The sequence below is a fragment of the Poecile atricapillus genome, chromosome Z (assembly GCF_030490865.1).
Source record: "Poecile atricapillus isolate bPoeAtr1 chromosome Z, bPoeAtr1.hap1, whole genome shotgun sequence".
In the NCBI taxonomy this organism is placed as follows: domain Eukaryota; kingdom Metazoa; phylum Chordata; class Aves; order Passeriformes; family Paridae; genus Poecile; species Poecile atricapillus.
Genome location: NC_081289.1, coordinates 164,260 through 188,734, shown reverse-complemented (window position 1 = coordinate 188,734; position 24,475 = coordinate 164,260). Strand labels below are relative to the sequence as shown.

The 24,475-nt window shown below is 65.2% G+C and overlaps 1 protein-coding gene across 2 annotated transcripts in view; it reads left to right on the top strand.

Moving 5' to 3' along the window:
• Window positions 1–3,159: 3,159 nt before the first annotated feature.
• The window catches only part of LOC131592933 (filamin-C-like), a 30,394-nt gene continuing 9,078 nt past the window's right edge, over window positions 3,160–24,475 (top strand). Inside the window, exons 1-34 of one of the 2 annotated variants that reach the window (XM_058864874.1) lie at window positions 3,160–4,371; window positions 6,126–6,374; window positions 6,701–6,798; window positions 7,177–7,327; window positions 7,887–8,005; window positions 8,128–8,205; window positions 8,739–8,901; window positions 9,476–9,676; window positions 10,086–10,223; window positions 10,588–10,714; window positions 11,084–11,220; window positions 11,789–11,982; window positions 12,125–12,238; window positions 12,802–12,945; window positions 13,527–13,650; window positions 14,038–14,198; window positions 14,334–14,424; window positions 14,536–14,705; window positions 15,388–15,505; window positions 16,075–16,337; window positions 16,707–17,304; window positions 17,964–18,137; window positions 18,624–18,786; window positions 19,482–19,642; window positions 20,340–20,507; window positions 20,978–21,101; window positions 21,196–21,352; window positions 21,728–21,917; window positions 22,394–22,417; window positions 22,516–22,763; window positions 23,503–23,590; window positions 23,679–23,819; window positions 24,043–24,171; window positions 24,300–24,473. In XM_058864874.1, coding sequence (XP_058720857.1) covers window positions 4,035–4,371; window positions 6,126–6,374; window positions 6,701–6,798; window positions 7,177–7,327; window positions 7,887–8,005; window positions 8,128–8,205; window positions 8,739–8,901; window positions 9,476–9,676; window positions 10,086–10,223; window positions 10,588–10,714; window positions 11,084–11,220; window positions 11,789–11,982; window positions 12,125–12,238; window positions 12,802–12,945; window positions 13,527–13,650; window positions 14,038–14,198; window positions 14,334–14,424; window positions 14,536–14,705; window positions 15,388–15,505; window positions 16,075–16,337; window positions 16,707–17,304; window positions 17,964–18,137; window positions 18,624–18,786; window positions 19,482–19,642; window positions 20,340–20,507; window positions 20,978–21,101; window positions 21,196–21,352; window positions 21,728–21,917; window positions 22,394–22,417; window positions 22,516–22,763; window positions 23,503–23,590; window positions 23,679–23,819; window positions 24,043–24,171; window positions 24,300–24,473 — 5,716 coding nt within the window. In that variant the 5' untranslated portion in view covers window positions 3,160–4,034. The remainder of the gene's footprint in view (window positions 4,372–6,125; window positions 6,375–6,700; window positions 6,799–7,176; window positions 7,328–7,886; window positions 8,006–8,127; window positions 8,206–8,738; window positions 8,902–9,475; window positions 9,677–10,085; window positions 10,224–10,587; window positions 10,715–11,083; window positions 11,221–11,788; window positions 11,983–12,124; window positions 12,239–12,801; window positions 12,946–13,526; window positions 13,651–14,037; window positions 14,199–14,333; window positions 14,425–14,535; window positions 14,706–15,387; window positions 15,506–16,074; window positions 16,338–16,706; window positions 17,305–17,963; window positions 18,138–18,623; window positions 18,787–19,481; window positions 19,643–20,339; window positions 20,508–20,977; window positions 21,102–21,195; window positions 21,353–21,727; window positions 21,918–22,393; window positions 22,418–22,515; window positions 22,764–23,502; window positions 23,591–23,678; window positions 23,820–24,042; window positions 24,172–24,299; window positions 24,474–24,475) is intronic. The other variant, XM_058864876.1, reaches the window with a different exon arrangement.

Below are 24,475 nucleotides of genomic sequence, written 5' to 3'. Positions count from 1 at the left end.
AGCTGGGGCACAGTGGGGCACAGTGGGGCACAGCTGGGGCACAGTGGGGCACAGTGGGGCACAGCTGGGGCACAGTGGGGCACAGTGGGGCACAGCTGGGGCACAGTGGGGCACAGCTGGGGCACAGCTGGGGCACAGCCGGGGCACAGTGGGGCACAGTGGGGCACAGTGGGGCACAGCTGGGGCACAGTGGGGCACAGTGGGGCACAGTCAGGCCTTGGTGGGGCTGCCCAGGGAGGTTTGGAGTCCCCGTCCTTGGAGGTGTCCCAGGAAGGCCGGGATGTGGCACTCAGGGCTCTGGGACGAGGTGGGGGCACAGCTTGGGCTCGCTGGCCTGGGAGGGCTTTTCCAGCCTCAGGGATTCCGTGGCTCTGGAACGGTGGCCACAGAGTGGGGAAGGGGCTGGGGGCTCCGGGGATGCTGCTGAGGAGCCGCTCCCCCCGTGGCTGCAGCAGGAGGTGCCGAGCGTGGAGCTCCGGGGCCCCGGCACCGCCAGCCCTGCCAGGACCCCCGGCACCGCCAGCCCTGCCAGGACCCCCGGCACCGCCAGCCCTGCCAGGACCCCCAGCACCGCCAGCCCTGCCAGGACCCCCAGCACCCCCCAGCACAGGCACCAGCAAGCCCCGGTGCCCACTGGTACCGGCAGAACCACCCCATACGGGACCCACGGCCCCCCAGCGCTCTGTCTACAGCCCCAGGGCCCCCACGGGACTCCCAGGACCTCCAAGTTGCTGCTCTTGTGCCCTCCTGGATGTGTCCCCACACAGGTCCCTGCTGTCCCCAGGGCCACGTTCCCTGTGTCCCACTGTCCTCGTTCCCCTCGCTCCCCTCTCCCCCATGCACCCCAGCCCTGGCCCCCTTGTCCCCATGGCCTCAGTGTCCCCCTTGTCCCCATGGCCTCAGTGTCCCCCTTGTCCCCATGGCCTCAGTGTCCCCCTTGTCCCCATGGCCTCAGTGTCCCCCTGTTCCCCTCCCTGTGCCCCCACGCTGCCGGTGCTCCCCTCCCCATGTCACCCTCCCCGAGGACCCCGGGTGTTTCCAACCCCAGAAAATGCAGAAAGAAACAGAGAAATGCGGGAAACCCAAAGCCAGGGGCAGAGTGAGGGGACACTGGACTCAGGGTGTCACCACAGGGGGCAGTGGCTCTACCCTACGTCCCCTCCCTCGGAGACACTGGCGGGGGGTCAGGGCCTTTGTCCCTTCGTCGTGGCCTCCACCATCATCTTCCTCTGCCCTTCCTCCCTGGCTGTGGCAGAGCCGAGACTCCGGGGGGCACTGGGATCCCTGTGGAGCACCCGATCCCCCCGGCTCCCCCTGGAGCATCCTGAACCCCCACCCCGGCCTACACTGATCCCCCCGGAGTGCCCCGACTGCTCAGACACCCCTGGACCACCCTGGATCCCCACAAACATCCTGACCCCCCCCCTCCCGGACCACCCTGAGCCCCCCAACAATCCGCTCGCTCCCGTTCCCACCCCTGCCTGGCTCTGGGGGTCCTGCTGGGGGACGCTGCCGCCTTTCGCCCCCAGCCCCTTGTCCTGGGGTGTTTTGGGTGCCGGTGTGTTGGGGGTGCCCCCCCCCGCCTGCCCCCCGGGTATTTTGGGTCCCGCTGCGTGGCTCTGACTCGGCAGGTTATTTTTAGGTGCTGGCGCAGGCGCCACCGCGTCACCCCCCAGCACGTCACCCCCCCACGTCACCCCCTGTCACCCGCTGTCACCTCGGGGTGCACCCGTACCGCCCCCCCCTCCCCCGCTGGAAGCTTCCAGGGCAGGCACCGGAACAGGGGGAACACGATACCCCCCAAATCACCCCCACCATGAGGACCCAATGTGGGTCACACGAGTGTCCCCCCCGCCCCTCCCGAGGGTGTCCAGGAGGCCTCGGGCGTCCGGGGTGGGGGGGGACACAGGAGAGATTCGGGGGGCAGCGGGGTTCAGGGCTAACCCCCAAACATGACCGAGCCCCCTCCCCAGGCATGTGCCACTACCATGGGGAAACTGAGGCACGGCTGGAATCAGCGGGGGGGAAGTGGGGCGCAGCCGGGGGGGGACAGGGTGGGGGTTCCACGGCCGGGGTGGTTCTGGAGGGGGAATCCCGGTGGGGTTTCCAGGAGGGGGATCCTGAGAGGGTTTGTGGGATCTCAGTGGTGCCCCTCGGGGCTGGGGGGGAGTTCTTATGTGGGTTTTTCGGGGGTTCCCAAGTGGGAAGGGATGAGTGAGGGGGTTCGGAGTTTGCAGGGTGTCTTTGTGGGGGTTTTGGGGTGCGTTGTGCTGCTGGGGGCCTGCGGTATTGGGGTGCCTGCGGTGTTGGGGTATCGAGGTACAGGTGTAGCAGGATAACAGGGTGTTGGGGTGCCTGGGCTATAGGGGGCTGAGGTTTGGGGGTGTCGAGGTTGCAGGTATTTGGGATTATTGGGGGTGGATTCTGGAGTTTGGGGGTGCTTAGATTTTGGGATGCCAGAGTTTCGGGGGCGTCTGCGTGCCAGGATTTGGGGTACCCGGGTTTCAGTGTAGGGAGGCTGGGGTTCTTGGGCCGAGGTTTGGTGGTGCTGAGGTTTGAGGGTGCCAAAGTTTAGGCGTGCCAGTGGTTCGGTGTGCCAAAGCTGGAGGTGCCAATATCTGGGGTCAGGGGGTTCTGAGCTGCCAGAGTTTGTGGCATTGGACTTTAGGGAATTTGGGGAGTTTTGGGGTGTTGGGGTGCCAGTGTTTGGGAGTTTGTGGGTGGCAGTGTTTGGGGTGTTTTTATTTGTGAGTGTCGGTGTTTGGGTGTGCCGGAGTTTGAGTTCACTGAGGTTTTAGGCATGTCGGAGATTTAGGGGTGCTGGTATCTGTGCGTGTTCGGAACTGCCTGGCTTTGGGGGTTTCGGGGATGCCGGGTTTGGGGGAGCCTTGGGCCGGGAGTGCCGAAATCGGAGGGTCCGAGGCGTGCTGGGATCCCGGCTCTCGGGAGGTGCCGGATTCGGGGGTTTGAGGGTGCCGGAGTGAGGGATTTGAGGGGTGCCCAAGTTCGGGGGTCCGGGAGTGAGGCCGGGACTTTAAATAGCAAGGGCCGGGCCCCCCACCCCCCGGCCGGTCGGGCGGTCTTTCCGTCCCTCCTGGCCGGTCCCTCCCCGGGACGGGGCGGGCCGGGCCGGGGCAGCGCTTAAAGCCGCCGCCGCCCCCGGCCCCGCCACTTGCCGCCTTCGCCCCCGGCCCAGGAACGCTCCTGGGACGCACCGCGAGCACACGGGACCCACCGCGAAACGCTCCGGGAACAATCGGAAACCGGCCCGGGAACCTACGGGATCCGCCAGCCCTCCGGGAGCCGCCGCTCCGCTCCGGGAACCCTCCGGGAACCAGCCCCGCCACCGGGAACCAGCCCCGCCACCGGGAACCAGCCCCGCCACCGGGAACTTGCACTGGGACGGACCCAGGACAGCAGCCCCCGACTCCGGGAATAGAGGCCCCTACCCAGGACACCGGTACCGAGCAGCGAGCCCCTCCCGGGACACCGGGACTGGGACCCCATCCCCAGACACCCGTACTGACCCCGGGAACCGGGACCCTCCCTGAGCACCGGGACTGACCGAGGACACCGTCCCCCATTGCCGGGAACTGGGACCCCATCCAGGACACAGGAACCCACCCGGACCCCCGCCCAGGAACCGGGACTGACCCAGGACGCCATCGCCCAGCACCGGGACCCCAGAGCGGGCACCTTCACCCACCCAGGGCCCCCACCCGGGACACCGGCTCTGACCCAGGACACCATCCCCGACCCAGGACAACGTCCCCCAGCACCAGCTTTGCCACCGGGACCCAGAACCCCCTCCCCCGGCACCCACAGTGACCCGGGGCCCCCACAGGACACCGGCGCTGATTTGGGACCCACACCCACAGTACCAGGATCCCTTCAGGACGCTGGGACTGACCCAGGACCCCCACACAGCACCAGAAGTGACCCAGGACTCCTCCCCTCCCCCCGCCCCCCACTCAGGACCCTCCACACCACCCAGCAACCCCCTGCCCGTCGAGGAGCCCCCCAACCCCTCCAGGATGAACTCTACCTACGAGGCAGCACCGGGTGAGGACCCCGAGGAGCTCCCGGCCACCGAGAAGGACCTTGCAGAGGACGCGCCCTGGAAGAAGATCCAGCAGAACACGTTCACACGCTGGTGCAATGAGCACCTCAAGTGTGTGCAGAAGCGCATCGTGGACCTGCAGCGCGACCTGAGCGACGGGCTGCGCCTCATCGCGCTGCTCGAGGTGCTCAGCCAGAAGAAGATGGGGCGCAAGCACCACCCGCGCCCCAACTTCCGCCAGATGAAGCTGGAGAACGTCTCGGTGGCCCTCGAGTTCCTGGAGCGGGAGCACATCAAGCTCGTGTCCATTGGTGGGTGTGCAAGGGGCACGGGAGGGGAACAGTGTCCATGGGTGGGTGTGCAAGGGGCACGGGAGGGGGGAAAGGGCGAGTGTGCTGGAGGCTGGGAGGGGAGTGGGAACGGTGAGTGTGCAAGGGCAGGGGTGCTGGAGTGGGAATGGGGTTACTGTGAGTACAGAGGAGTGAGGAGTGGGAACGGTGAGTGTGCAAGGGCAGGGGTGCTGGAGTGGGAATGGGGTTACTGTGAGTACAGAAGAGTGAGGATGGCGCTGGCGATGAGCGTGCAAAGGCAAGGCCAATACACAAATGAGAATGAGGAATGAGCGTGCAAGGGTGGCGTGATGGAGGGATGGGAAATTGAACATGACTGTTTGAAGGCAGGGGTGGACAAGTGGGGATCTGGATGAGTGTGTAAAGGGAGGAGGTGGGTGAGTGTGAATAGGCTGAGAGTGCAAGTTGGGTGGATGAGGCGTGAAGGATGAGTGTGCAAGGGACATGACGGACAAACGAGGATGGGCCCGTAGGTGCGTGTGCAAGAGCAGGGTGATGGATGAATGGGAATGGAGGATGAGCGTGCAAGAGTGAGGCGGATGGGCAGATGAGAATGGGGATGAATGTGCAAGGGGAGGGGTGAGGGAGAAACAGGAGCGGGATGAGCGTTCGAGAGCGGTGGAGGAAGGGGAATGGGGTGAATGTGCAGGGCTGGAGGCAGCGGTGGGGCTGCGGGCGAGTGTGCGAGGGGTGGGCGTGCAAGGGCAGCGCGGTCCTGACCCCGGGCGGGCCGTGCGGAGCGGGGGGGTCCGGCCCGTGCGGGGGGGGCTGAGCTCACGCTTGGCTCGGGGCCGGGGCGCTGAGCTCACGCGCGGGGGGGCCCCGCACACCCACCCACCCCTGTCCGGGCCCCAGCGCCCACCCCCACCCGACAGCTGCAGGGTGACCCCCCCGGCTCGGGGAGGCTTTGCGGCCCCCCCGCACTCAGGGTCCTGCACGGCCCCCCTCGCCCGCCCGGACCGGGGGGTGCCAGACCCCCCCCCCCGCGGTGTCCCCTCCCCACGCGTGTCCCTGCCCGCTCCCGGGACCCCTTCCAGATGTGACCCCCAAGTTTTGGGGACCTCCCAGGTGCTGCCCCCCCGGGTTTGTCCCTCCCGCTCCCACATCTCCCCCATTTCCTCCCTGAAACGCGATCGCTCGTGGGGGGAAGTGGCGGGGGAAGGGAAGGGGGGAGGGTCCGCTCCGCAGGGCGGTGGGGGAGGGACCGGGATGCCTCGGGCCCCCCTCCCCCCCCCCCCAGCCGTCCCCTGCCTCAGTTTCTCCATTCTGCCAGGGTTGTGCCCCCACCCGGCGCTTCCCGGGGGGCTGCTGGGGTCCCTCTGCAGGGTGTGGGTGCTCGGGGTGGGCAGGGGGCGGTGTCGTGGGGTTCAGCCCTCGCTTCTGTGCCCCGGCGTGTCCCCAGGCAGGTGTCGGGGTGCGGGGTCCCGTCGGGATGTCCCGAGACGGCTGCTGGAGCCCGCCCCGTTGTGCCGGGGGATGTCGGGGTGTCGGGGGTCCCTGTGGCGGTGCTCTGGGGTTTTGGGGTGCCCCAGGCGGCTCCTCCCGTTCTGCCCCCATTCCGCAGGCAGCCGGATGGGACGGGACCCTGAAGCTGATCCCAGACCGGGGCTGTCAGGGTGCGGGGATCCCTCCGGCGGGTCCCGCAGCATTTCGGGGTGTCCCGGGGGGGTCCCGAGGGATCTCGGCATTCAGCCCCCCCCGTTTCTCCCCCACAGACAGCAAGGCCATCGTGGACGGGAACCTGAAGCTGATCCTGGGGCTGATCTGGACCCTCATCCTGCACTATTCCATCTCCATGCCGATGTGGGAGGAGGAGGAGGACGAGGAAGGCCGCCACCAGACCCCCAAGCAGCGGCTGCTGGGCTGGATCCAGCACAAGGTGCCGCAGCTGCCCATCACCAACTTCAATCGCGACTGGCGCGACGGGAAAGCGCTGGGAGCGCTGGTGGACAACTGCGCCCCGGGTGAGGAGCGCGGGGGGACCGAGGGGGCGCGGGGGACATGGGGGGGACACGGGGGGCGAGAACTGCGGCCGGGGTGAGGGGGTGCTGGGGCAGGGGGTGCTGGGGCAGGGGGTGCTGGGGCAGGGGGTGCTGGGGCGGGGGGTGCAGGGCAGGGGGTGCTGGGGCGGGGGGTGCTGGGGCAGGGGGTGGGACAGGTGGTGGCTGGCAGGGGTACGGGGAGGGACGGGGTCCGATGGAGATGCTGGGGGGCACCAGGCACAGAAAGGGGGAGCTGCAGGACGGGGGTCAGGACAGGGGTGCGCCTCTGACCCTTCTGGCCCCCCCAGGTCTGTGCCCGGACTGGGAGAAGTGGGACCCCAACAAGCCGGTGCAGAACGCTCGGGAGGCCATGCAGCAGGCAGACGACTGGCTGGGAGTCCCCCAGGTACGGGCATGAGGGGATGTGGGGTCTCTGCGGGGACAGGGCGTGGGGGGGACACTGGCACTCTCCCGGGTGGGGGCACAGGGCAGGAACAGGGGGGCACTGGGAGAGGACACGGGGGGTGCGAGGGCGTGTCTGGGGGGTGTCCTTGGGGATCCACAGGGTCCCCGGGCATTTGGAGCACCTGGGCACCTGTGGGTGTGGTAGGGGTGGGGGTGTGGGAGGGTTCCCCAGAGGGTGAGGAGGGTCCGATGGATGTCGGGGGTCCCAGGAGGATCGGGAGGTGTCAGGGGGCCCCTCCTGGTAGTGGGGTGCATGGTGGGGGTGTTTCCCAGCAGGGGGTGCCCGGAGGGTCTGACAGGTGTTGGGGTTCCCCCCCAGGTGATTGCCCCCGAGGAGATCGTGGACCCCAACGTGGATGAGCACTCGGTGATGACGTACCTGTCCCAGTTCCCCAAGGCCAAACTCCGGCCAGGGGCCCCCCTGCGCCCCCGTCCCCCCCAGCCCGGCCGTGCGCGCGCCTATGGGCCCGGTACGGGGGGCTGAGAGGGATCGGGGGGCCGTGGGGCGGCTGGGGTCCCAGGACAGGGGGTGTGGAGCTTTGTGGGGACAGCAGGGGCTGGGGATCTGGCCCAGGTGGGACATGGGACACGAGAGGCACGGACCCCACCCAGGGGGAGCTCAGGAGCACACGGGGACTGGCGCAGGGGGCACACGGGGAGGGTGCTGGGTGGGGGACATGGGGTGCTTTGGAACCCGGCACAAGAGAGTCCCTGGGGGCTCTGCCTGTCAGGGCATGGGAGTAAACCAGGCCCCCCCAAGCCCAGGGACTCCTCTCCAATCCTGGTGTGTCACCTGTACCCAGGGACACCTGAGGGAAGCCCCAGGGTCTGCACTCCCCACCCAGGGCTCCCCAAGAGTCCCCCTATGCACAGGGACCCCTCAAAGTCCTGTCAGGCTCACCCACCCATACTCGGGACACACCACTGACACCCCGGACCCCCCTGCCACCACCAAGGAAAACCTGGAGGCCCCAGGTTCTGGGGGGTTGTGGGGTGCCAGGGCCCCCCCTGACTCCCTCTACCCTGCAGGCATTGAGCCCCAGGGGAACGTGGTGCTGCGCCCTGCCCAGTTCACAGTGGAGACCCTCGAGGCGGGGATGGGTGAGGTCCTTGTCTATGTTGAGGACCCCGAGGGACACACTGAGGAGGTACAGGGGCCCTGGTCCCCCCCTGGCAGATCCTCCCCATCTCCCTCTCTGGGAGATTCCCCCCAGTGCCCCAGCTCTGTGTCACCCCCTTTCCCCGGTTTTGGGGTCTCTTCCCACCCCAGGCCAAGGTGGTCCCCAACAACGACAAGAAGAGAACGTACAGCGTCACTTACGTCCCCAAGGTCGGGGGGCTGCACAAGGTGAGCCCCCTGGTGACCCTGCAATGCCCCCCACAGTACCCCCCACAACACACCCCCTGTGATGCTCCTGGGGACACCCCCACCCCTGACACCCCCCACACCTCAGAGTGGTGGCTGTCCCCCCACGCCTCCCCCCAAGGGGAATGGGGGACAGCTGGCACCGTGGGGCTTGGGGGTCCCAGAGGGTGCCTGGAGGGGTCCCCTTGGGGTCTCCAGGGATGGCACAGGGTGGCCCTGGGGTGCCCTGTAGGGTGCCTGGGGTGCCACGCTGAAGTCTGTGGGGGGAGGTGTTGTACTGGGGGGAGCCTGGGGTGTCCCGTTGGGATTCCTGGGTGTCCTGTGCTTTAGGGTGTCTGGAGGGGACAACAGGGAGTCCATGGGGACAGTCACTGCTGGGGGGGACTCTTCAGGTTGTCACTCTAAGGGGTGTCCCCGGGATGTCACACGTGCTCTCTCCGTGGGGGTCCTTTGGGGGGTTGTTCCTGAGGTGTGGTGCAGTCCCCTGACACCCTTGATGTCCCTGTGCCCTCCAGGTGACAGTGCTCTTCGCGGGGCAGAACATTGACGGGAGCCCCTTTGGGGTGAATGTGGGCATGGCCCTGGGTGACGCCAGCAAGGTGACGGCACGCGGCCCCGGCCTGGAGCCCGTGGGCAACGTGGCCAACAAAACCACCTACTTCGACATCTACACTGCAGGTGGGGGCACAGCGGGGTTGGGGGTCTCTGGGGTTGCCATGGCACGGCCAGGTGACTGGGGACATGCCTTCGTGGTGGCGTGACCACGGTGTGACCCAGGGACTTTGAGACATCCTTGTGGTGCTGTGGCTGTGACGTGACTTGCTGGCACTGAAGTTACGTTCTCCTGGTGACATGGGGTGGCCTGGTGGCTCTGGGGATGTGTCCTGGGAGTGGCAGAGCCGTGGCATGTCCATGGCATGATCTCATGGTGGCTTGGGGACATGTCCTTCTCATTCCAGGGCCATGGCATGGCCAGGTGGCTCTGGGGCATGTCCTCAAGGTGGCCCTGACATAGCACGATTTAGTGGCTCTGGGGCCACGCCTTCATGGTGACATGGCCATGGTGGCAGGGCCATGGTGTGGCAAGTGGCACCAAGACTGTGTCCTTCCTGTGCCATGGCCATGGGATGCTCTGGTGGCTGTGGGGCCGTGTCATCAGGGTGACAGGGCCATGGCACGGCTGGGTGGCTCTGGGGACATGTCCTCATGGTAGGCTGGCCATGGCACTGAGCCTGTGTCCTGGTGATGACAGGGGCTGGCTCGGGCGATGTGGGGGTGGTGATCACAGACCCCCAGGGCCGGCGGGACACGGTGGAGGTGATGCTGGAGGACAAGGGAGACAACGTGTTCCGCTGCACCTACCGGCCCGTCCTCGAGGGGCCACACACCATCTGTGTCACCTACGCTGGCACCCAGGTCCCCAGGAGCCCCTTCACTGTCAATGTGGCTGAAGGTGAGGCTCCCTCCCAGGTCCCCACGGTGGCTCCACAACATTTGTGACCACTGTAGCCAGTGACAACTGTCAGTGGCTCCGTGTCACCCAGATGTCACCACAGTTGCCCCAAGGCACCCAGTGGTGACCACGGTGCTCCGTGACACCAATAAGTGACCATGGGTGAACCCATGGTCCCCTCACACTCCCCTGGGTGTCCCTCTGGCACCCCTGTCCCCAAGGTGTCCCCAGGGTTTGGTTCCTTGTGCCCCTGAGGATGCCATGGCACTCCCCTATCCCCAGGGCATCCCCAAGGCATCCCCATGTGCCCCTGCCAGCCCTGGGACACCCCCACTTCCTTTTCCTGGGGGTTCCCCAAGGTTCCCCTGGTGCCTGGTGGGTGCTGGTGGGTGCTAATGGGAGTTTGCAGCCTGCACCCCCTCGGCGGTCCGGGCCACGGGCCGGGGGCTGCAGCCACGGGGCGTCCGAGTGCAGGACGTGGCTGACTTCAAGGTCCTGACGCGGGGTGCGGGCAGCGGGGACCTGCGGGTGACACTGCGGGGACCAGGTACGTGCCAGTCACCGTGTGGGAGCATGGTGGGGCTGACAGGCTGGGGGGCACCGTGGGGCTGGATGTTGAGGTCTGTGGGCAGGGTCCCACCGGGGGGCCCGTGGGGTGAGTGTGTGGGTGGGGGTTCCCCATGGAGGGATGGATATCGATGGGGAACCCATGGGGGGGTCTGGGGTTGGGGGACACCATGGGATTGGCCATGGGGATGTGGGTGCATGGATGGGGGTCCCGTGAGGTTGTCCGTGGAGGTTGGAGGGTTGGGGGGCATCCTGGGGTTGGCCATGGGTTGGGGGGCTCCGTGGGAGGTGCATGGTTGGGGGGTGCCCCTGGGGTGGGTGCCCCATCTGACCCCCTCCCCCAGGGGGCACGGAGGAGCCAGTGACAGTGAGGGACGTTGGTGACGGCGTTTACGAGTGCGAGTACGTGCCCCGCGTGCCCGGCACCTACCAGGTGTCCATCACCTGGGGCGGCTACGCCATCCCCCGCAGGTCAGTGGCAAGGGGGGAGTGAGGGGGGTGGGTCTGTGCGGGGCGGGGGGCAGCAGGGGAATGATGTACGAACCCCACCCCTCACTGCCCCCCACCCTCCCCAGCCTGTCTGAGATGCAGGTGTGCCCTTGGGGGTGGGGGATTTGGGGAATGTGGGGGGGTGTGTGGGGTACACATCATCCCCTCCTGCCAGTTTGAGGTGCAGGTGTCCCCCCAGGGGCGGGAGATGTTTGAGGGGACTGGGGGTGCAGGTGTAGTACAGCCCCCTGCCCCCCATTCCCCCCAGCCCGTTCAAGGTGGAGATGTGTGAGGGGTGGGGTTGTGCAGGTGTGCTACAGCCCCCCCTCACACCTGCCTGTCCTCTCCCAGCCCGTTTGAGGTGCAGGTGTCCCCCCAGCCCGGGGCACAGAAGGTCCGGGCCTGGGGGCCGGGGCTCGAGGGTGGGGTCGTGGGGCGCCCTGCAGACTTCGTGGTTGAGGCCGTTGGCACTGAAGTGGGGACCCTTGGTGAGTTGGGGGGACATGGAGGGGTGGGACACTGTGGTGGGGACACTGGGTGAGCCCTGAAGGGGGGGGACATGGGGACAGGGTTGGGGGTTGTGTTGTGGGAACAGGGTGGGGAGCTGTGTGGTGGGGACAAGGGCATGAGTGGGTGACACCCTCTTGAGGGCATGGGGATGGAATGGGGGGCACCATGGGGCAGTGTGGCACTGTGAGGGATGTCAGTGTGGTGGAGACCAGCGCACAGAGTATGTGAAACGCCCCTGGGGACATGGGGACCGGCTGGAGGATGGGCACCATGCTGGGGTCCCCCACTGCTGTGGTGACACGGGCACGCAGAGTGGGGACATGGGGCGGGTTGGGGGTGGCCACAGTGGGGTGGGGTGGGGGGGCATGGGTGGTGCCAGCCTGGAAACGTGGTCACAGAGATGGGGACAATGGTCTGGATGCCTTTCTGGGGGGGACATAAAGACATGTTAGGTGTCACCCTGCTGGGGTCATGGGCACAGAGCGGGGGGCAAGGACAAGATCTGGGGGTCCAGGCACAGGGTAATGGTGGCTGCGGTGCCCCCAGGGTTCTCCATCGAGGGCCCATCCCAGGCGCGCATCGAGTGCGATGACAAGGGCGACGGCTCGTGCGATGTGCGGTACTGGCCCACCGAGCCGGGGCTCTACGCCGTGCACGTGGTCTGTGATGATGAGGACATCCGGGACAGCCCTTTCATGGCTGATATCCGCCCCGCTCCCCCGGACTCCTGGCCCGACAAGGTGCTGTGACCCACGACAACCCACAGATCCTGTTGTGCTCCATAGTGCCCTGCTGTGCCCCATTACACCCCATCGTGTCCCACCTGGGGGTGCTGGGGGTGCCAGCACCCCATTGTATCCTTCTAACCCCGCCTCTCCACAGGTGAAGGCGTTTGGGCCAGGGCTGGAGCCCACTGGCTGCATCGTGGATCGCCCGGCCGAGTTCACCATCGACGCCCGTGGTGCCGGCAAGGGGCCCCTCAAGCTCTATGCACAGGTGGGAACTGTTGGGGGCTGTTGGGTGGTGCTGGGGGCTGGTGAGTGACCTTGGGTGGTGCTGAGCACCTTTGAGTGCAGTCAAACACTGCTGGGCTCCATTTAGTGTTGTTGGGCACCACTGGCTGCCCTTGAGCACTGCTGGGTGCTGCTGGGCACTGTTGGGCACTGTTGGGTGCCACTGGCCAACACTGAGTGCCATTGGGTGCCATTGGCCAGCACTGAGTGCCACTGGGTGCCATTGGCCAGCACTGAGTGCCACTGGGTGCCACTGGCCAACACTGAGTGCCATTGGGTGCCATTGGCCAGCACTGAGTGCCACTGGGTGCCACTGGCCAACACTGAGTGCCATTGGGTGCCATTGGCCAGCACTGAGTGCCACTGGGTGCCACTGGCCAACACTTAGTGCCACTGGGTGCTGTTGGGTGCCATTGGCCAACACTTAGTGCCACTGGGTGCTGTTGGGTGCCATTGGCCAGCACTGAGTGCCACTGGGTGCTGTTGGGTGCCATTGGCCAGCACTGAGTGCCGTTGGGCTCCCTCACCTCCCTCTGCTGCTCACAGGACGCCGAGGGCTTCCCCATCGACATTAAGGTGAAGGACAATGGTGATGGCACCTTCCACTGTGTCTACGTCCCCACCAAAGCCATGAAGCACACGGTCATCGTCGCCTGGGGGGGTGTCAACACCCCCAACAGCCCCTTCCGTGTGGGTGTCACAGGGGGCCCATGGGGTGCTGGGGTGGCCGTGGGGAAGTCCCAGGAGGTGCAGGGAGGGGGTGTTAAATCATGGAGGGTGTTAAGAAGACAGATGTGGGGCATGGGAGTCCCATGGGGATGGGGGCCCAGGTGGGGCTGGGGGCCCATGGGGTGATGTGGAGGGAGATGTGGGGCCCATGGGGTGATGTGGAGGGAGATGTGGGGCCCATGGGGTGATGTGGAGGGAGATGGGGGTCCCATGGGGTGATGTGGAGGGAGATGGGGGTCCCATGGGGTGATGTGGAGGGAGATGTGGGGCCCATGGGGTGATGTGGAGGGAGATGTGGGGCCCATGGGGTGATGTGGAGGGAGATGGGGGTCCCATGGGGTGCTGGATGTGGACATGGGGGTCCCAGACCTATAGGGTGCTGGGGTAGGGTTGGGGGTCCCATGAAGTGCTGGGGATGGGAGTCTTTGGAGCGGTTGGGTGGAGGCGGGGTGCCAGTGGCAGGGTTGGAGGTCCCAGTCCCATGGGGTGCCGGGGAAAGAGGGGTCCGTGCCCCTGCCCCATGTGACACTGTGGGCCCACAGGTGAACGTGGGCGAGGGCAGCCACCCCAGCAGGGTGAAGGTGCATGGGCCAGGTGTGGAGAAGACAGGGCTGAAGGCCAACGAGCCCACCTACTTCACCGTGGACTGCAGTGAGGCTGGACAGGGTGGGTGCTGTGGTGGGGGGCACCCTGGGAACTCCTCTGTGTCCCTGGGCCATCACCCCTGCTCCTGCACCCCTGGGCCTGGGCCATTACCACCAGTCCTGCTCATCGGCCCTGGATCAAGGGTCTTTCATTCTGGGCCCATCAGTTCTGGTCCTGGTCTTAATCCCTGGTCCAGCATCCCTGATCCTGCATCCCTGCTCCTGGTCCAGGATTCCTGGGCCTGCATCCCTATTCCTGCATCCCATCCCTGGTCCATTATCTCTGATCTTGGTCCATCAGCCCTGATCCTGTCCATCATCTCCAGTCCTTATCCAGCCCCCTGCCCCATGTGCCACTCCTCAGTGTAGCCCTGGGGAATGGGGGCCACTGACCCAGCCACCCCCACAGGTGACGTCAGCATTGGCATCAAGTGCGCCCCAGGAGTGGTGGGGCCGCTCGAGGCCGACATCGACTTTGACATCATTAAGAATGACAATGACACCTTCACGGTCAAGTACACAGCGCCGGGCGCAGGGCTCTACACCATCATGGTGCTCTTTGCCAACCAGGTCAGGGTTCTGGGACTGCCCCACGTCCCCAGGGGTCCATCCCCTGCTCTGTGGGGTGTCCCCAGCGGCCAGGTGGGGCTGGGGCTTTAACTCTGTGGTGCCCCCGTGTCACTGTGCCCCGGTTTTGATCCCCAGGAGATCCCCTCCAGCCCCTTCCGCATCAAGGTGGACCCATCCCATGACGCCACCAAGGTCAAAGCCGAGGGACCTGGGCTCAGCCGGACAGGTGAGGGGCCAGTGGGGTGGGGATGGGGGACCTGGGGTGGGAGTGGTGGATGCTGTGGGGCGGGGACTGCGAGTGCCGTGGGTCCTGCAGTGACTCGATCCTGTGGTGCAGGGGTGGAGGTGGGGACCCCCACCCACTTCCGCGTGCAGACGCGGGGGGCGGGGAAGGCCCCCCTGGACGTGCGGTTCGTGGGGACGGGGCCTGGCCCAGCTGTGGCTGACTTTGAGGTCATCGACAATCATGACTACTCCTACACTGTCAAGTACACCCCGCTGCAGCAGGTGCGTGCTGGGGGCACCCTGACCCACGGGAACATCCATTCTGGGCACCCTGACCCACGGGAACATCCATTCTGGGCACCCTGACCCAGGGGAACATCCATTCTGGGCACCCTGACCCACGGGAACATCCATTCTGGGCACCCTGACCCACAGGAACATCCATTCTGGGCACCCCAACCCACAGGCTCAACCCACGAGGGGATCCCAAACATTCAGGGGCTCCCCAGCCCGTGGGGTACCCAAGAGGGGCCCTCTCATTGACACCCCATTCCCTGGGCTCCCCCAAGGACATCCACCCATACAGCTGAGTGTATAGGGGCACCCCCATGAGCACCCCCTTCCCATAGGTACTCCCAGCTCCTGGCACCCCACCCCTATGAACATCCCCCCATCACCGTGGACACCCCACCTCTGTGGCACCCCTTGGGGCAGCTTCAGCCCAACGTGTGTATCTGTCTACCCAGGGTGCCCCCAGATCCACGGGTTCCCCCCATCCCTGGCACTTCACCCACCCCAGCAGCCGTGGGTGACCCCCCAAGCCCCCAGCCCTTATGGCTGTGTGTCCCCTGGTAGCCCCTTCGAATCCCCCAGCGCTGTCCCGTGGGTGTCCACCCTCTGCCCCGTGACCGGGCATTGTGTGGGGGTCCCCTGGCACCACCCTGAAGTCGAGTTGTTCCTGCAGGGCCCCCTGTCTGTGGTGGTCACCTATGGAGGGGACCCCATCCCCAAGAGCCCCTTCCCCGTCACTGTGGCTCCCCCCCTGCAGCTGGGCAAGGTCAAAGTGCAGGGGCTCAACAGCAGTGAGTGGCAGCACTGGGGCGATGCTGGGGGGACCCCGAGGGAGGGGAGCACCCTGCATGTGGTGTGGGGTGGGGGGCAGGCCCTGGCAGGGACACTGGAGCATTGGGAGCACCCTGGGGGAAGTGACCTTGGAGGGGACACCTGGGTGAGGGGATCAGCCTCCCTTGGGGGGACACTCTAAATGTGGGGGCGCTCTGGGGGGGGCATTCTTGGGTGTGGGGTTCAGCATGGGGTGAGAACACATGAGGGCATGGACACTGTGTAGGGTGTGTAGGGGGATACCCAGCCTGGTTGTGGGGTGCAGCTTGGGGCCCCAAGGGTGGGTCGGGGGGCACCCTTGTAGGAGAGGTTTGGGACCACTCCTGTAGGGGAGCAAACAGGGTATGAGGGACGGGTATGGGGGGGAATGGGGGAACACACACCCTGTGGGGAAACAATACCCTGGACGTGGGGGACAGCCTTGGGTGGAGGTGACACACCCTGGGACAGACATCCCCCCCGGATTCTCCATCAGTCTAGGGACACCTCAGGGTGTGAGGTGCCCCTCTGACCCCCCTCTCCCCTGCAGAGGCGGAAGTGGGGCAGGTGCAGGAGTTCCAGGTGGAGGCACAGGGTGCAGGAGGCCAGGGGCAACTGGAGGTGAAGGTGACGGGCCCCTCGCGGCGCCCCGTGCCCTGCACAGTGGGGCCTGCACCCCCCGGAGGCCCCCACCCTGTCACCTTCACGCCCCCCGAGGAGGGGCCCCACCGTGTCGAGGTCACCTACGATGGGCACCCGGTTTCAGGCAGCCCCTTCCCTGTGGAGGCTCTGCTGCCCCCTGACCCCTCCAAGGTGAGCGTGGCACATGTGTGCAACAGGGACATGTGTGTCCCAATCCCTGTGTGTCCCAATCCCTGTGTGTCCCAATCCCTGTGTGTCCCTCCTGCGCCCCATGTGCTGCTCACAAGCCCCACGTGTGCCTGTGCCCCCATAACCCCTGCGTGTCACCCTGACCCCTGTGTCCCTGTCCTGCCCTGTGAACAGGTGGTGGCCTTGGGGTGGGGCTACAGGGCAGTCACACGGGAGTCCACTGATGGCCACACATCCCCCTTGCCCCCCACGTGTCCCTGTGTCCCCTGACCCCTAGCTGTCCCTGTGTCACTCTTGATCTCCACCCGTCCCTGTGTTCCCCCTGACCCCCATGTGTCACTGTGCCTGCAGGTGGTGGCCTCAGGGCCAGGGCTGAAGGGCGGCCGTGTCGGGGTCCCAGCGCCCTTCTCCATTGCCACGCAAGGTGCGGGCAGTGGGGGGCTGGGGCTGACAGTGGAGGGGCCCTGCGAGGCCAAGATTGAGTGCCAGGACAACGGGGATGGCTCCTGTGCTGTGTCCTACCTGCCCATGGCACCTGGAGAGTACCACATCAACATCCTCTTCGCCGGGCACCACATCCCGGGCAGCCCCTTCACGGCTGCGGTCACGGCGCCCTTCGACCCGGCCAAAGTGACGGCGTCGGGGCCGGGGCTGGAGCGCGGCCGTGCGGGTGAGGCGGCTGCCTTCTCCGTGGACTGCTCGCAGGCCGGAGAGGCCGAGCTCACCATCGAGATCCGCTCCGAGGCCGGCGTCAAGGCTGAGGTGCTGGTGCAGAACAATCGTGACGGCACCTATGCCATCACCTACACTCCGGCCTGTGCCGGCGCCTACACCATCACCATCAACTACGGCGGCCTCCCGGTCCCCAACTGCCCCGTGCGCGTCACTGTTGACCCGGCCATTGACACCAGCAGCGTCAAGGTCTACGGCAAGGGCGTGGAGCCGCGAGGTGAGGGAGTGGCCGTGCAGGGGCTGCTCACCAAGGCACCTCCTTCCCTTGGGTGGGGATCTCCTTCTCCCCGGGGGCGTCCCATCCCTGTGGGCATCTCTTCCTCCTGGGTACCCCTGTGGACACCACCACAGGCATCTCCCCTCTATGAGCATCCCCATGGGCACCCCATCCCTGTGGGTACCCCCTCTCTATGGACATCCCCACTCACAGACATTCCAACTCCATGGGCATCCCCTCCCCATGGACACCCCATGGACAGCCCTTCCCATGTGGAGGGTCTCTGGGCATCCTGTGGACATCCCTCCATGGGCACCTCCCACTTGCATGGATGACCCCGAGGCCACGGACTCTCCCATGCTCACCAACATCTCCTCCCCATGGGAATTCCCTCTAATGGGGGCTCTCCTGGGCACCCCAGTCATCTCTCTTCCCCCTGTCCCCCTTGCCCCCACCACTACTCAGGGGTCCCTGTGGTTTTCCTCTCATTCCTGGGGGGAAGTTCTGGGGGTGCAGGGGGTGTGGGGTGGGACCCCAAGGCTGTGCCAGTTCCCCCTTGAAGCCCCTGTGTGTGCCAAGGGGGCCATGGGCTCTCAAAGGCTGCTGCAAGGGACTCCCAGGTGAGCTCTGGGTCCCCTTGACCCCCCTGTACCCCTCAGGGGTGCTGCGGGAGGTGGGCACTGAGTTCACGGTAGACGCGCGGGCGCTGGCCCCCACCGGGGGACCCCACATCCGTGCACGGGTGCTGAACCCCTCCGGGACCCCCATCGACACCTTCGTCACTGACCTTGGCGATGGCACCTACCGCGTGGAGTACACACCCTTCGAGGAGGGTGAGGGACCCCCACAACCCCCCTGGGAACTCCAACACCCCTGGGGACCCCCAGACCCTCCTAGAGAACACAGACATACCCAGGGGACTCCCAAACCCCTAGGGACCCCCAGCCCCCAGGGAACACCAACACACCCCAGGAACCTCCAGGGACCATGAGCTCTCCCAGGGACTCTGCTCCCCCACCGGACTCCAACATTCCCCTGGGACCCCAGGTCCTGGCCAGGCATCCTCCATCCCTCATGAGGGACCCTCAGAGAGGGACCTTCTCATACCACATCCAAGTGGGGACCCCCTTCAATTCCCCCTGATTCTCCAGAACCAGAAACCCCTAAGTCCCCCTGAGACACCCCCAAATCCCAACCAGGGACTCCCAGCCTTGCCCTAAAACCCCACCCAGGGACCCCCAAAATTCCCTGAGAATCCCCATCCCACAGATCCCTTGTGCCCCCTCCTTGGGCAGTGTGTGATGGTGTCCCTGTCACAGGGCTGCATCTGGTGGAGGTGACCTATGATGACGTGGCAGTCCCCAAGAGCCCATTCCGTGTGGGGGTGGCCGAGGGCTGCGACCCCACACGCGTTCGGGCGCACGGCCCTGGCCTGGAGGGCGGCCTGGTGGGCACGGCCAACCACTTCACTGTGGAGACCAGGTGGGCACTGACCCCCTACCCCAATCCAACCTTGCTCCCCAAAGACCCCCAACACCTCCAGATCCCCTGCCCTAGCCCTGTTCCACACGCACCGACCCCTCATGCTGTCCATATTGGGGCTTTGGGGTGGGCACAGCCCCCTGCTTCAGTGTGGAGAGCAGATGGACACAAACCCTGAGTCCCTCCATTCCCACACCCATTCCCACAGTGCCCACCATGGCGGGGGGGGCACTGTGAGTCTGGGGGGGTTGTGATGAGCACCATGGATCAAAGATATCACTTCTATCCCAAGCCCCCAGCCCACCATCTCCATCCCTGATCATAGAAGTGCCACCATTATCCTCTTGCACCTGTGCCCTTTATGTGCGTGTCCCACCTCTATCCCATGTCACCAACCCGCCACCTCCATCCGGTGCCACCACTCTGGCATCTCCGTGTTCTGCCAGAGGTCCCGTGTCCAACTTCTCGCATCCTCTACCACCCGTGTCCTTTCCCATGGATGTACCACCCCCATCCCATGTCACCAAACAGCATCTCCACCCCCTGCCATCAAAGTGCTGTCCCCATCCCATGTCATGAGGATGGCATCTGTCCCCTTGCCATGGAGGTGCCACCTCTGTCTCCCCACTATGGCTGTTGTTCCCCCTGGCCCCACCATGCCTGTGTCACTTCTCTGAGTGGTGGCATATCTCCAGGGGTGCAGGCACTGGGGGACTGGGCCTGGCCATTGAGGGTCCCTCGGAGGCAAAGATGTCCTGCAAGGACAACAAGGACGGGAGCTGTGCAGTGGAGTATGTCCCCTTCACGCCTGGTGACTACGATGTCAACATCACCTTCGGCGGCCACCCCATCCCTGGTGAGAGGGGACACAAGGATGGGGTGCGGGGAGGTGTCCTGATTGTCACCTGTAGGTCACAGGACTTCCTTGCGGTGACGCCACCCATGGTGGCCCCACAGCCAAGCTGTCCCCTGCCTGTGCTGTCCCCATGGCCATGGCTTTGGTACCCCCGTGGTGACACTGACCCATGGCCACCTTGACCCCATGCGGAGCCTTTGCCCAAACTATTCCATGACCGCGCTGTCCTTGTTCCAATGCTGACTGTGTGGACATGTGGACCCCATGACAATGGTGACCCTACACTGTGCTCATGCCCATATTGAGCCTTTCCCCACACTGACCCTTTGGCCATGCAGTCATGCTGTCCTCATGGCTCACAAGACCCCATGACCATGTTGACCTCATGATCATGTTGTCCCCATGCCCATTTTGAACCCATAGCCATGCTGATCCCATGGATGTGTTGGCCCCATGGCCACACTGACCTTATGAGCACACTGGCCCGACAGAGTGCCCATGCACATGATGGACATGCCAACTCTATGGCCATGCTGTCCCTGTGCCCCTGCTGACCTCATGACCATGCTGACCTTGTCCTCATGCTGACCCCATCCCCACACTGACCCCATTCCCACGATGACCCCGCGCTCACATTGGCAGTGGCCACACTGCGCCCATCCCTGCCCCATCACGCACTGACCCCTTCTGCACACAGGGAGCCCATTCCGGGTGCGAGTGCGGGATGCTGTGGATGCCTCAAAGGTGACGTGCTCAGGGCCAGGGCTGGGTCCCAGTGTCCGAGCGCGGTTGCCCCAGAGCTTCACCGTGGACGTGAGTGCCGCAGGACATGCAGCCCTTGAGGTGATGCTGCTGGGGCCCACTGGTAAGAGGGGACACAGCAGGGCCTGTGTCTTGTGGTGTGTCCTGACCTCTGGGGTGTCCTGCCTTATAAATGTCCTATTTCATAATGGGATGTCCTGCCCCTTGGATCCCATGGTCTGTAGAGTCCTGCCCCCTGGGATGTCCTGCCTCATGGCTTGTCCAGCACCATGGATGCCCTGTTCCATCGAGTGTCCTCCCCTGTTATATAGGGTGTCCTACCTATGGATGTCCTGCTCCATAGGGTGTCCTACCCCACAGGACTTCCAGCCCCATGGATCCCCTTCTTCATAGGGTGTCCAACTTCATGGAGTGCCCTCCCCATGGGTGCTCAGACCCACAGGGTGTCCTCCATGGAGTTCCCTGCCCAGGGAGGTTGTGCCCTACATACTGCTCTATACCCTCCATGTCCTCCTGTCCCACATGTTCCCCTGCCTCACATGTCCCCGCCCCACATGTCCCACTGCCCCACAGGGCTGCCGGAGCCAGTGGAGATCCGAGACAATGGTGATGGCACCCACAAGGTCACCTACACGCCAGCCACTGATGGGCCCTACACCGTGTCTGTCAAGTACGGGGGGCAGGAGGTGCCACGCAGGTGAGACCCCTACCTCGGGTGGGTAGAGGGGGGACACAGGGTCCCCACACAGCCTGGAGACCACGGCACTCTCCTGACTCCCTGCTTCCCCCAGCCCCTTCAAAGTGACGGCGCTGCCCACCCACGATGCCAGCAAGGTGCGGGCAAGTGGCCCCGGGCTGAGTGCGGGAGGGATCCCTGCCAGCCTCCCCGTCGAATTCACCATTGACGCTCGTGACGCTGGCGAGGGATTGCTCACGGTGCAGATTCTGGTCAGTGCGTGAGGGGGAAACGTGGTGGTGTGAGGGTTGTGGGGGGACACACTGAGGATGGGTGAAGGGCTGCTCACACTCCAGATCCTGGTTAGTGCAGGGGGGAGTCATGGGGTGCTGAGCCCCACAGGGTGTCCTTTCCCCCACATCCTGGGGTGCTGAGCCCCACGTGGTGTCCTTTCCCCCACATCCTGGGGTGCTGAGCCCCACAGGGTGACCTTTCCCCCACATCCTGGGGTGCTGAGCCCCACGTGGTGTCCTTTCCCCCACATCCTGGGGTGCTGAGCCCCACGTGGTGTCCTTTCCCCCACATCCTGGGGTGCTGAGCCCCACAGGGTGCCCCCAGCACAGGGCACTGATGGGGGTTGCCTGCAGGACCCCGAGGGGCAGCCCAAGAAGGCGTCAATCCGGGACAATGGGGACGGCACCTACACAGTGTCCTACGTGCCCGATGTGCCCGGGCGCTACACCAGCACTGTCAAGTATGGGGGTGACGAGATCCCTGCATCGCCCTTCCGTGTCCTCGCCGTGCCCTCTGGCGATGCCAGCAAGTGCCTCGTCACAGGTGGGGCTGCCCCCCAGTGTCCTTATGCTGACCTATGGCATTCCCTTGCTGGCCCATGGCATTCCCTTGCTGACCCACAGCACCCCCTCACTGCCCCACGATGTCCCCTCGCTGCCCCACCCCACTCCTCCCTGCCCCACAGTGACCCTCCTGCCCCATGGCATCCCCTCCTACCCCACAACATCCATATGCTGAGCCACAGTGTCCCTTTGCTGTCCCACAGCACCCACCCCAGACACCCCTGCCTCACCCCCAGCACCCCGTGGCTGCCCCCCAGCACACCCACTGCCCCACTGCTGCCCCTCAGCACCTCTCCCACTGCCCCCAGACCTGCCCCATGGCACAGTGGGGATGAGCGGGTGCCCCCAGGACAGGATGTGCCGGCCCCCCCGGAGCCCCCTGGCCCCCTCGGCGCCCCCGGCCCCCCAGCCAGCCCCCCAACCCCTTCTCACCGCTCTCCCTGGTCTTTCTTGCAGTATCCATTGGGGGCCATGGACTGGGTAAGTGGTGCCAGGGGGGCAGTTGGGGGGCTGGGAGGGGGCAGTTGGGGGATAGGTTTGGAGTCCCCCCATGGTCCTGACCCCACCCTCCCCTGCAGGTGCCTGTCTGGGCCCCACGATCCAGATTGGGGAGGAGACCGTGATCACTGTGGATGCAAAGGCAGCGGGACAGGGCAAGGTCACCTGCAAGGTGTCGACGCCTGATGGTGCTGAGCTGGACGTGGATGTGGTGGAAAACCACGATGGCACTTTTGACATCTTCTACACTGCACCTGAGCCCGGCAAATACGTCATCACCATCCGCTTTGGCGGGGAGCACGTCCCTAACAGCCCCTTCCATGTCATGGTGGGTGGGGCACTGGGGCGGGCACTGTGAGTCTGGGGGGTTGTGATGAGCACCATGGATCAGACTTTGGGAGACCATGGTGTGGGAAGCATGGAACTGGGAGACCATAGTGGGTGCCATGAGACAGAGAGTTGGGACAGTGATGGGAACCGTGGGGTCAGATGATCATGGTGGGTGCTGTGAGGCAGAGAGGCGGGGCTGTGGGATTGGGAAACTGTTGGATCCAAGGGGCAAAGAGTCGAGGGAACAATGGACACCATGGGACAGATTTTGAACACCAGGTTGACACCGTGGGGTCGGGAAACCATGGCGGGGTTGGAACATCATGGTAGGCACCAACAGACAGAGGAGTGGGGCCATGGTGGACACCAAGGGACAGAGAGTAGCGTCAGCATGGAGAGCACAATGGGCACTGCAGGGTTGGGTGACCATGATGGGAGTTACAGAACTGGGGGACCATGGTGGGGCAGTGTCAGGACAGTGGTGTCCATCGTGGAGCTGAGAGAGGTGGGAGACCATGGTGGGCCCTGTGGGGCTGGATGACCATGGTGGGCACCATGGGGCCAGGGTTGTGGTGTTGGAGGTTGGGATCATGGTGGACATGATGGGGTTTGGAGGTCATGAGGGTCATCACAGGGCCGGGAGGCCACCATGGGGGTTCTCATGTCCCCTCTATGGCCATGTTGGGACTGGGGGCCCATCATGAGGTTCTCACCCTCCCTCTCTTCCCCATGATCAGGCCACGGAGGAGCCCCCAGCCACCACTGAGAACCTCCGGCCCTTTAACCTCGTCATCCCCTTCACGGTGCAGAAGGGTGAGATCACAGGTACAGTGCAGGGTTGTGGGGACAGGGATCACCCCTTCAGGCACCAACCCCCCCCCCCTTGGTGCCTCCACTGACAAAATACCCCCAGGTGAGGTGCGAATGCCCTCGGGGAAGACAGCGCGGCCCAACATCACGGACAACAAGGACGGGACGGTGACAGTGCACTACGCCCCCTCTGAGAAGGGGCTGCATGAGATGGACATTCGCTATGATGGCAACCACATCCCTGGTAAGCCACTGTGGGGCACTGGGGACCACAGGGAGGCACTGGGAGCCACTGGGAGGTGGCTGAGGAAGGCCGATACAACTCTGCCCCGGTTAGACTCCAGTGGGTCAGGCATGCACCATGGTGTGGAATGTTCCTGTGGACTGTCTCTGTGGGGTCTGTGGTTGGTCACCCTTAGGTTGGGGTGTCCCCATGGGTCTCTGACCACTGTCCCTTGTGTTCTCAGGGAGTCCCCTTCAGTTCTATGTGGATGCCATCAACCCACGCCATGTCAGTGCCTATGGGCCTGGGCTGAGCCATGGGATGGTCAACAAGCCATGCACATTCACCATTGTCACCAAGGATGCTGGCGAGGGTGAGTGATGGCCAAAGGGGGCTGGGAGGTCATGGGGACCCCCCCAGTGCCACCAGGAGGGACTGGAGACCCCTGGTGCCTCATGATGCCCCTTGTCCGGTGCCTTCTGACAGCCCCTGTGCCTACAGGTGGGCTGTCGCTAGCGGTCGAAGGTCCCTCCAAGGCGGAGATCACTTGCCAGGACAACAAAGATGGGACATGCACCGTGTCCTACCTGCCCACAGCCCCTGGCGACTACAGCATCATTGTGCGCTTTGATGACAAACACATCCCGGGCAGCCCCTTCACTGCCAAGATCACTGGT